The 12594-nt window shown below is 37.4% G+C and overlaps 1 protein-coding gene across 1 annotated transcript in view; it reads left to right on the top strand.

Moving 5' to 3' along the window:
• Positions 1-12594, top strand: part of SPINK5 (serine peptidase inhibitor, Kazal type 5) — a 44826-nt gene that overhangs the window by 19027 nt on the left and 13205 nt on the right. Inside the window, exons 6-12 of the mRNA XM_029216825.1 lie at positions 342-402; positions 2742-2869; positions 4451-4562; positions 6029-6156; positions 9805-9877; positions 10779-10906; positions 11060-11138. Of these exons, the coding sequence (XP_029072658.1) occupies positions 342-402; positions 2742-2869; positions 4451-4562; positions 6029-6156; positions 9805-9877; positions 10779-10906; positions 11060-11138 (709 nt within the window). The remainder of the gene's footprint in view (positions 1-341; positions 403-2741; positions 2870-4450; positions 4563-6028; positions 6157-9804; positions 9878-10778; positions 10907-11059; positions 11139-12594) is intronic.

Consider the following 12594-nt stretch of genomic DNA (forward strand, 5'->3'; position numbering starts at 1 on the left):
GTAATCACTGGGTGCTAGCAAATTAAAAATTTGCTAATATTTAGTCATTTTTTAAGTACCCTAGTTGCTTTCTGAGGAGAAGGCCGATATCTTTGTTTTCCAAAATAAACAGAGTAGTGAAAATTTATTTACTGGCTGGCCATGGCATATGTGTCTTACTCTTTAAGCAATACTAAAAACAAGAAGAACAATATGGAGAGGTGTACATTTACCTTTCTACTCCCAAGCTAAGTTGGTATAGGTGTAGAAGTAATGGAATATATCTATTAAGAGAGATTCCCCTTTAGGATAATATGTATTGGGTACTAGGAATGATTGTTCCCCCTGCCTTTCTCTTACAGCCAGCAAGAAGCAAAAGAAAAAGAAGCTGAATCCAAAAGACCTAAGAGAGGAGCTGAAAAGGTAGTTATTTTGGAAGCTTCATACCACAATGCGGTTTTGCAGTTTCTCTTTAAAAATAACTCATGGAATCACTGAAGGCCTATGTGAGAGAACTCAAGGTTTAGTTAGTCCAGGGGTTGATAAAATTTTCTTAAAGGGCCGGACAGTAGATATTTTAGGTTGTGACCATTCAGTCTCTGTCACAACTACTCAACTCTGCTATTGTAGCTCTAAAACAGCCATGGATGATATGCAGATAAATGGGCATGGCTGTGTTCCAATGAAACTTTACTTACACAAAAAAGGTGGTAGGCCAGATTTTGCTCATGGGCCATAGTTTGCAAACCTCTGATTTACTCCATGCCCTATTTTTAAATGAAGATTTAAAATCCAGAAGGAGGAAGAACTTGCTTACAAAGGTAGTGAGACTATTGGTATCAGAATCTTCATACTTTTTCAAAGTTCTCACAGCTGCAAAACAGAAACAATTCAAACTTAGACTTCCTGACACCAAATCTAGCATTATTCCTAACACACTATGTAGCTTTGGATGAACACATTTGGTCAAACCAGGTGTGTTCCTTGCTTTAACTTTAATTATCTCTGGTGTCAGCAGTTGGCAGAAAAATAGAAGAGCAACTTTCCCCAATAATATTTTCTTGGTTTCAAAATGAATGACTCCAGGTAGATTTCTCCAGGTTTGTGGATATTTCCTTGCCCCCATCAAAAACTATTGATATTAAAAATAATCTATAATGAAGTATCACTTGGAATTCTGTATGATTGGTTTGTTTACAGTTATTTTTCCCACAATTGTGAGCCTGAATTTAAAAATAATATGAGTAGCTCATATGCTTCCCTTTTCAACATCAATAAGAAAATATTCTTCAGTATCAGACGATTTCTGATTTCACATTAGCTACTACCCATAAACTATCCTCTCATATCATATTTCTTTTGCTAAATATGACCAGTTAGGGAATCAGGCAGTGAACCTTGAAGGAAAGCTAGGAAAAAACTCACTCTTGTCCTCGCTGAGTTTTGACTTGAACTAAAAGATACAGAAAAAAACACAAGTTCAATCTTACTTGCCACCAGTAATTAATTATATGATCTTAAGTGATTTGCTTATTCTATCTCAATTCCTCATAACTCTGAAGCTAAAATTTACTGAGTACTTCCTAGATGTCAGTCATTGTAGATATAGTAGATATACATTATTTCACATTATTCTCATAACAATTCAGCACATATATTGAATACTTGATAGATATTGGCCATTATTATTTTAACTGTGTGGAACAGATACTATCATTATTTCCATTTTATAGAAGAGGTAACTGAGGCACAGAGAGGCAAGACCCCCTCATCCAAGGTCTCTTGGTGACAGAATGGAATTCTAACTAATGATATTATATAGCTGTCAACATATTGGGCTTGTCTGGACATACCTGGAATATTATGTTAAATTCTTTAGGAAAGGGGAAGAATTAAGAATGCAAAATGGTGCAAATGACTGAAACAGATTGGAACAGAAAGACTGAAGTATCTGGGGATGCTTTGCTCTTGGAAAAGCACATAGGGAGCTATGGAGAAGGACAAGAAAGCTTTCTCCAAATATATGAAGGACTTTCTGCGTGCAGGAAGGAAAATATACTCAATTTTTCTGAGGGAAGTAAAATATGTTGACTTTGCTTACTGGTTTGAAAGAACATATTCATCCCATGCAGTGACATCTTAGAAGAATAAAACTCTAAGAATAAGGATCCTATAGGATTGATTAGAGATATTTTCCAAGATCCTCCCAAAGTAGCACTATGGCTAATCTGTGGGAATGATCTAAGAAATTTTGGAATGAACTATCTGGAGGGTAACGAACTCATCACTGTAGGTATTCCAGTGCAAATTAGACCACTTTTTGGCAGGTATGACATAAAGGGGATTGAGACGTAATACAGATGGTTGCACCAGGTGAACTTCAAAGTTCTACCTAAGCCTTAATTCTTTAAAATTCTATGCCATGTGCAGTGTTTTTATTGCATTATAATATAATAGAGAGGGACAATAAAATCTTGACTAAGGACTGTGACCAGTCTGCAGAGAACCCAGTTTATTAAGAGGTTCTTGCTTGTGTGTGACTGCAGGTTCAGTGGATTTGGAGGCTATATCTCAAGGAAAAAGAAACAGAAACCTCTTTTTAAGTCTTGTGTGCTTACTAGGATTTGAACAAAACAGTTGCCAGAAAGAAACATTCATAGGTCATTTTCTTTTTTTTTTTTTTCCAGGAAGCACTTAGTAGGGACCCAACAAAGTAATTTCCAAGAAAATACCCAAGCTCTTGCCTTTTCTCCTCCTTTTAGGATACATGCAGTGAATTTCGGAGCCTTCTGAAAAATGGAAGTCTTTTCTGCACTCGAGAAAATGATCCTGTGCGTGGCCCAGATGGCAAGACCCATGGCAACAAGTGCGCCATGTGCAAAGAAGTCCTGTGAGTGCACAGATGAAGCCCATGCTGTGGGTGGCAGAGCCGGGAGGCAAAGAGCTGGGAAGATAATATAGATTGTGTTTGTCCTTTCCTTACGTGTAAAAATGACAAATGATGATCTCTAAAGCATTTTGGGGTGAATCTCTCTTTACAGAGGCTAAGATTCACAATTCTAGAAATAGGCAATAGATGACTAAGTTATTACACTACATTCTCCATTAGTTCTGGGGTAGCACCTTACAATGATCACACCATCTTTCTTGATAAAATCTTAAGCCCTTTGCTGTCAGGTGGATCCCTTTTCTGGATTATTTTGTAATCCCCATCGGAAAGAACATACACAGATTTTACTATCAATCTAACGCCTCTACCTGCATTTTTGGAAAAAAAAAAATCACATTTCTAGGAAACTAAAAATAGCTTTACACAAAGTTTGGAAGTACACCTAAAATATTTGTCATTAACAGTCATTTGCTGAACATGTACAATGTATAATGTGTATAACGGTCGGTTATACAAAGTTGAATGAAACAGTATTACCAAAAATCATATAGTTCAGTAAGGTTTAGACATGGGCATAAATTAATATAACACAAAGGAGGAATTGCTAAGTGAAAAATGATATATACAGTGTGTTGTGGTAGTTTAGGAAAGGGAGCGTTAATAGAAAGTTTTATGGAAGAATAGAATTAGATCTGGTAATTTGGATCATATGTGAACAGTATGGGAAGGAATGAGAGGAAGAAGGAACAGCGTAGGTAAAATCTAAAATTAAAGAAACTGTACTGTATGTACATAAAGAGAGCAAGTCATTTTAGTTTAGTCAGAGCTTACCCACTTCACCAACTGTGAATGCCAGATCATGGATTTTGAAGTCAATTCTATATACAGTGGCAAGCTGCTAAAATTTTTCAGCTAGGAGAGTAAGTGGCGTAAATATGGTTCCTTTCGGAAGATTCATATGTCAGCAGTAAAAAGAAGAAAAGAGGAAGGGACTAAAATTCAGAATACCGCTGGCGGTAGTAGGGGATTACAATAATCCAGTGAGAGGTAACTAGAGCAAGGGAGCTAGAATAGAAGGTGAGTGGGTCAACATAGGAGACACTGTGAAAGTGAAACCAACGTCCTGTGGCAACAGCTATGCGAGCTGAAGGAGAGGGAGCGGTTAGGGATGGCTCCAGTGTTTTGTTCTTTGTGAAAGAGAATCCAGGAGGAAGAACACATTTGGTAGAGAAGATAATTATTTTGGGACCTTTTGAACATGAGGTATTTGAGAGAAATCCAGCTGGAGGTTCACATGAGCATTTACAAAATGCTAATTAATTGTTCACCTAGTCTTGCTTGAGGTTATGTAAACGCTGGTTTTCTTCTACTGCAATGAGAGCTCTTCCAGGCAAAAGGATGCGACATAATTCATCTTTCTATTGATATTTTCAAAGAAGAGGGCCTGCAATGTAATAGGTGTTCAATAAATGCTGGTGAATTCCATACAAATCTAATCTGGTCATATGATGAGAAACTCACAGAAATGCATTCCACTCTCTGTAATCTATTATTCCCTACCTCCCACTTTCCAATTTCCAGCCAGAAAGAAGATGAAGAAAGAAAGAGAAAAGAAAAGGAGAGAAAAGAAAAGGAAGGTCAGAGAAAAGCTGCACGGAATGGTTGCAAACGTGGCAGAAGAGGGAAAGCTCAGGTGAGAGCAGCCTCTAATTTCCATAACCAGAGTGGGCTCAACTCAATGGCACTGGGACCCCGGCAGACCCTATGGTCAAAGGCTATGAATGTATGTAGTGCTGAGTTGGAAAGCATCCTTGGAAGGACAGGGGATTTTCCCCTTAAGACTGTAGAGTAATATCTGAGCAATTTTTAGTTTCTCTAGGGCTCACTTTGACTTCTTTAAACTTGGAAATAATTAACATGAATACCAGACCCCAGTCTCTTGACTCCTCTTTATATCATCTAGCTTTCAGGCCAATAAATGATCCTAGGAGAGTAAGTGGTATAAATGTAGAGATGTTCCACATCAGCATCACATGCTCTTCATTTCCTTTCATTATTCTCTCTTTCCCTGAATGGAGCCACTTTTTGGAAGTATATTTTCTGTTGTTCCTAGGCAGGATAATATGGTAAAAGAGCACAGGTTTCCGAGTCAGATAGTTTGAGGTATCATCCTACCCATGCCACTTGGACTTGCAAAGCACTGAATAAATCACTTCATCTCACTCAACTCTAGTTTCTCTTACTTAGCACTACTCTTATAGGGATACAATAAAATAATTTAGGCAAGTGTTTAGCACATTTCCTGAGACTTTTTTTTTAAGTGTCAGCATGACAGTGTTGCATGTAAGCTTACTCCTTGGGCATGTGAACACAACTGCCTGAGATCACAGCCACCTTATTTCTATTCTTATGACCTGGGGATATCAAGACCATCTCTTTGCCTCCAGATCTGACACAGGCCCAATATCTGCCTTTGATAAATTTTGGCTTTTCTGTTTTTCCATATTTTCTCCTGTAGGAACCTGAGTTCTCACTCTCAAATGATAGACTTGTTAAGACCCTTTTTCTATCTTCATAATTTGCTTAAGCCTGTCTTCCTTGGCATTTTGCATGATTCTGTGCTTTCTCCCAGCACTTCTTTCTCCCTTCTATCTACATTAGAGGTCAGCAAATTTTTTTTTTTCTGTAAAAGGCCAGATAGCAAATATTTTAGGCATTACGGGTCACACGGTCTCTGTCGCAACTATTCAACTCTGTTGAATAGCCACTATTGTGGGAAAGCAGCCATAAATAATATTTAAATGAATGAGTGAGGGTGCGTTTCAAGTTTTATATATAAAACTTCATATGTAAGAACAGACAGCAGGACACATTAGTCCTGTAGGCTATAGTTTGCTTACCCTTGATTTGTGCGATTAAATCCCAACCAGCTTTATAATTTCCCTTTGTAGAACCTTAAAAGCAACATTACCCATGACAACAGATGTCTTAGAATATGGATGATTCCAGCCCCTCCTCTTCTGTAGACAGCGATCCTAGATGTTACATGCCTTATAAGAGGACATAGACAAGAACTTCTTACTCAAATTATTTAACAAACTTAATAACAATACAACAGACCAAGTCATCCAAGAGGCCTGCTTTCTTCTTCCCTTTCAGGACCAATGTGCTGAGTATCGGAAACAAATGAAAAATGGAGCACTTAGCTGTACTCGGGAGATTGATCCTGTACGCAATGAAAATGGCAAATCATACAACAATAAGTGTGCCATGTGTAAAGAGAAACTGTAAGTAATTCTCTCAACCTGCATGTTTAAAAGATAGCCACCTGTTCCTCCTGAATTAATGGTTATTTCTCATTTGCCTATAGCTCCTTTCGTGAACACTACCCTTTTTGTTAATTCTCAAATATTATCTCTTTCTCTTGCATCCCCTAAGGAACAATGAGCCCTAGTAAGGGCAGCTAATCAGTGGCTGATTCCTACTCTATTTTCTATCATAATTCTGTGAACTGTGTCATCATGGTAGATAATTGCTCTTTAGAACACATCATGGCTAAATCCTAAGGATGGTTTGCAACGGTCATTGGAATAGTTAACCAACATAGTTTAAGAGGGTGGCTTCATGTCATATGTATGGGACACATTTATTGCGCAATCCAGGGTTTGTTCCTTCTATTTATTTTCTTTTGGTGAATGGTACTGATTGGAGTGGTTAATGATCCAACTCAGCCACTCTTGATTTGTGTTATTGCAGCAAGTAACATAACCACTATTGGTCCCATCTGTATACTGAGGTAGTTTTCTAGGTAACCTTGATGGGTACTTATAGTTCTAAAATTTGATGCATATATTACAGTGTTATTAATTATGGTATTTAATTGATATGCATTTAATGAGCACTTAATGCTTCTCCACACACATTTTTTTTCTCCTTGAAAAAAATCACAGTCTTGTGATTGTGGTACTACAGGCCATGTGATAAAATCTAGTTATTCCAAATGCTGCATTTTACAGATGAGAAAAACTGAATTTTTTTTTTTAAGTACAAGGTCTCATGGGGGAGTGATTTCAGAGCTGAAACTAGAATCCAGTTCTTCTGAATACCAGCCTAGTATTTATTCCATGTCATAAAATTCTTTAATAGAAGCAGGGTGGCAGAATGGGGCAGTGCTAGGGTATTAGCATCATATGGTTATCTCAGCTCCATGTTCTTGGACAGGTTATTTCACGTCCCTAGGCTTTAATCTGCTCATATTTATAGTGGGGGTGGGGCAGCCATAATCATAGTAGCCACATGATGTTTCTTTTGAAAGTTAAATGAGAAAAACTATGTAAAACTCTTAGCACAGTGCCTAGCACAAAGGAGGTGCACAAAAAATGTGAATGGTCACTATTAGCACTGTCATTAGTGTTCAGTAAATAACAGGTGTCACCATTAATAGCAATAAAAGAATGACTATTATGATCTCTTATGCTACCCTATGTTGCCCCTTTGCACACCTCATACTTCGTAGGTATGATGTACATAATTGAGATAGCTCTTCACATATGACTATTTCTTCCTGCATCACATATTAATAGTGGGTAATTTTGTGAAGGAACAAATGATGAATCTCAGATGCAAACAATTATTAAGATAAAACTTTGCTGATACAATCCATGTCATCTATGTTATAAGATACTTAACTGGGGCTTCCCTGGTGGCGCAGTGGTTGAGTGTCCGCCTGCTGATGCAGGGGACACAGGTTCATGCCCCGGTCCGGGAAGATCCCACATGCCGCAGAGCGGCTGGGCCCGTGAGCCATGGCCTCTGAGCCTGCGCGTCCGGAACCTGTGCTCTGCAACGGGAGAGGCCACAACAGTGAGAGGCCCGCATACCACACACAAAAAAAACAAAAAACAAAACAAAACAAAAAGATACTTACCTGGTACTCCAGGTAACAAAATATTTAACAACAGAACAAAGTATTTAACAACATAAATCAAATAATTTTACAATCTTTGGAACCCATTCATCTGACAATAAATGGTTTTTGACGGCCTACTATATAATAGGCACTCTTCACGGACAGGTGCTCTTCAAGTGAACAAGACAAAATTCCTGCCATATGAAACTATAATATAGGAAAGATTATAAACAAAGAAGTAAAAAGCTACATAACAAGACCAGGTGTTGATAAGTAAAGCAGAGTAAGGCAACAGAAGGGGATTGGAGGTGCTACTTTATGGTGTTTGAGGAAAGCCTGACAGTAAGGGAGACCTGAAAAAGGGAGTGAAATGAGCCAGCTGGCCATCTGAAAGAAGAAAGTTTCAGGCAGAGCAGAAGCCAATGCAAGTTTCTGTAGATATATATGAAATTCGCAAGCTCAGGGAAGAGAGAGGAGGTCATTGTGTCTCAAGATTACTGCGTGGAAAATTGCAGAAATTAATTTGGAAAGATCATGTAAGGCTTTTTTAGGCCAAGAGAAGGACATTGGATTTTATTCTATGTGTGATCAGAAGCCACTGGAGATTTTTGAGCAGAGTTGTGATTGTAGATTGAATTCCACCAGACTGAATCATTACAGGTGGTCTCTTTTTCCTAGTATTTGATTAAGATGTCATGACTTTATTATATTTGTTTGAATCCTCAGGATACATTTACTACCACTTCCCTATTTCTTATATATGAAAAGGGAGCTCTGTAAAATACACACACACACACACACACACACACACACACACACACACACACACATTCATGTTATATACATTCATACACGTTTCTTTTAAGCATAAAGCCAAATGAAACTTTTTTTTTACATCTTTATTGGAGTATAATTGCTTTACAATGGTGTGTTAGTTTCTGCTTTATAACAAAGTGAATCAGTTATACATATACATATGTTCCCATATCTCTTCCCTCTTGCATCTCCCTCCTTCCCACCCTCCCTATCCCACCCCTCTAGGTGGTCACAAAGCACCGAGCTGATCTCCCTGTGCTATGCGGCTGCTTCCCACTAGCTATCTATTTTACGTTTGGTACACAGACCTACTAGAGAATGGACTTGAGGATACGGGGAGGGGGAAGGGTAAGCTGTGACAAAGTGAGAGAGTGGCATGGACATATATACACTACCAAATGAAACTTTGAAGGAGAAATACGTGTACTAGAGTTCTGCAGTATTTGGATCTTGGGTCAACTGCATCAGAATCACCTGGCTTGCTTGTTAAAAATCAGGTTACTGAATCCCAATGTAGATCTTGTCAGTAAAATTGTTGGGATTGACGGTGAATCTGATTTTAAAAAATCTCATAGCTGATTCTTAATGTACATGAAAACTTAGGAACCACTGGCATAAATATTTTATCAGAAAGGTGAAAGGTTAAAAAAAAAAAACCCCAAAAAACCATGATCCTAAGGTACTTCCTATATCACTTGTCTTCTTTCTATCTTGGGCTCCAATGATATTATAATGAATTGAAATGGTACTATAATAGATTGACCTACAAATTGAGGAATAAGAATGGTGAATTGGTAAAGAATTAAAACCACAGCTTATGATAAAAAGGTGAAAGAACTGAGGAAGGCAGACTTGGAGACCTGAAACTTGCCTTTAGATATCTAAAGGATTAATATCAGGAAGAGGTAATGGATTCAGCAGGCTTGTTCTGTGTTTTCCTGAGAATGTGAAGTAAAACTAAAGGATGAAAGCTATAGGGAGATGAATTTGGATACAAATAAAGGAGACTCTGAGATTAACTTGACTTGATCTGCCTAGAATATCTACCCTGTAATGAGGGAGCTTCTTAATAACCAAAGTCACTGTCCATCTGTGAGAGGTGCAGAGAGGTTCTCTGTGAAGGAGGTGATTTAGTATACATAAACTCTAAGGCCCCTTCCAAATCTGAGTATGTGTCTGCAAGATGACTACTGACTCTTTTCTTTTCCAGGCAAAGAGAAGCAGAGGAAAAAAAAAAGAATTCTCGGAACAGATCAAATGGGAATGAATCAGCATTAGGAAAGGTGAATCATTAACTAGGTTTTGGCAAGAATGGTCTTTCTGTAAGTCATTACTTAACTATCAAAAATGTGGAAAGAGGTTGTCAATGTTACCAGTCAGGATATTGCCCTTAGAACATCAGAAATCATCATTAATGGGAATATCTATCCCTGATAACTTTTTCAGTGTAGAAATTTAACACCAGATGGAAATCTTTCGGTCTAACACTTTATAAAACAGTTTTATAAATAGTAGTTTAAGTATCTCAATAGCCTGGTCAACTAAGTTTTTTTTCAACCTCATTTTATAGATGGGGAAAATGAGGTTCGGCTGCTGTAACAAATTACTACCAACAGTGGTAAAGCAACCCAAATTCATCATCATACATTTCTGGAGTTCAGAAGTCCTAAATGGGTCTCACTGTGTTACAGCCGAGGTGTCAGTAGGGCTGCTTTCCTTTTTGGAGGTTCTGGGGAAGATCTATTTCTTTGCCTTTTTTTAAAATTTCTAGAAGTGCCTGCATTCCTTGGCTTGTGGCCATCTTTAAAATCAGCAGAGGCCAGTTGATTTTTTTTTTAAGCTGCATCATTCTGACACTGATTTTCCTGCCTTCCTATTTCACTCATAGGAATCTTTGTGATTACCCTGGGCCCACCCGGATAATCCAGGATAATCTCTCCATTCTAAGGTCACCTGGTTAGCAACCTGAATTCCATCTTCAACTTTAATTCCTGCTTGCCATGTGAGGCTACATATTTTCAGGTTCCAGGAATTATAACTTGGACACCTTTGTGGTCCGTTATAGAGCCTCCCACAGCAAGGTTAAGTGGCTGCCCAACTCGAGTCAAAATCTTTCAATTTTCAAACTCAGTCAAATACTACGTGAAAATAGCCATTTCCAATGTAATCCTTCCTTCTTTTCAGGATGTATGTGATCAGTTTAGAAGTCAAATGGAAAATGGACAACTTACTTGCACCCAAGAAAGTGACCCTGTCCAGGGTCCAGATGGCAGGACACATGGCAACACGTGTGCTATGTGTAAGGAAAAACTGTGAGTTATTTTTCAAAAATGGGCCTTTAGTTGTGAGTCTTAAAGGAAATAATCATTTCTCATCAGCTTGAGAAAATGACAATTATTTTTAAAGCACACCTGAGGTGTTTGTTCACTTTAGTTGAAGCGTTTCTTCTCATGTTTTTCTTCAAGGGAAAGGGAAGCAGCCAAAACAAAAACGAAAGAGCAGGACTGCATGAGAAACACAGTTGAAAAGAACAATGGAAAAGAGGTAATATATGTTAGATGTGCTTATACTTAAATTTGGATGATTGGTTGCAAGATTGATTCATTCAACAAATACTTATGGAATGCCTACTCTGTCCCAGTCGTTGTGGATATAATGATAAACAAGAAAGACATGGCCAGAACTTCAAAGAAACAGCATGGAATTCAATGCCCTAAGAGCAACTCTGATGCAATTACCACACATTTGCAGGAACAGTGGTAATTGTCAAATTATTGTTATTATCAAGTGGATTTTTTTTCTGAAGTTTTAAAACAATTAAGCAAATAGATGCCAAAATTACACACAAGAAAAAAAAGTATCAAAAGCTTGGAGCTCCAGGTGATAAATTCTTGACTTGGCATTCTAGTGCCATCTTGTATTCAATTGGGGGTTTTAAAATAAGGTTCAATGCTTTACGATAGCAGCACATAGAATATGACAACAGCACAATCTCTTCTAATCCATCTATGGACTTCAATTAGAAAAGTGAAATAGTGAAATTTCCCCAGGAAAGTTTTCCCATTAATGAGGCAACTTTTCATGAGTTCTATACTGACTACACAAAATGAAACATTAATAGTAATGTTCATTTTTGAAAAGCATGTTGGGAATTATGCATTTTGGTAGATGAATGGCTTTGAGAAAAGGCTTTACTGTACAACTTCAAATGATCTCTACTGGATATCTATTCTATTTCTAATATTGATCATTTTTTTTCAAGTTTTAAAATATCTATTTTAGCAATTTCAAACAAGAAGAAATCCTCTCTCAGCAGACCAGAAAGGCTCTTCACCCAACTTCCTCCCACTCCCCCTCCAAACCAAGTCCTTTTCCCAACAGCCTGGAATGCTATGCTGAACTTACTTATACTGATTATATACTTATGTAAATATAAATATGTAATTTTATACTTATTATATTTACATTGAGCCTAATGGAATTGCTTTTCTAGAGCTTTGCCAAGGTCAGGAGTAGAAAGAAGTAAAGAAGATATGAGAGCATGAAGTATATTCATTCACAAAGTGCAATCTTGAATTGGGTCCTAGAAGGGAGACTTTAGCACCTAATCTGATGACCCAAAAAAAGAAGAAAGGTATCAAACATGAATTTTATCTAATTATTTTCCCAAATCAAGTAGAATAATAGATGAGTTACACTAGTGAAATACATAGTAATTACATATTTCTAGTAAATTAGGCACTATACTAGGGATCCCTAAGCATGGAGAAGAGCTATTCACAAAATCTGCTATTTTCCCCCCAGCTTTATTAAGCTATAGTTGACATAAAACATTATGTAAATTTGTGTACAACACATTGATTTGATAGACTTAAAGAATGTAAAATGATTACCATTATAGTGTTAGCTAACACCTCCATCACCTCACATAATTACCATTCCTTTTTTGTGGTGAGAATATTTAAGATCTACTCACCAACTTTGAGTATATAACACAGTA

This window comes from Monodon monoceros, unplaced genomic scaffold (assembly GCF_005190385.1).
Source record: "Monodon monoceros isolate NGI ecotype Baffin Bay Population unplaced genomic scaffold, NGI_Narwhal_1 Super_Scaffold_12, whole genome shotgun sequence".
Lineage (NCBI taxonomy): Eukaryota > Metazoa > Chordata > Mammalia > Artiodactyla > Monodontidae > Monodon > Monodon monoceros.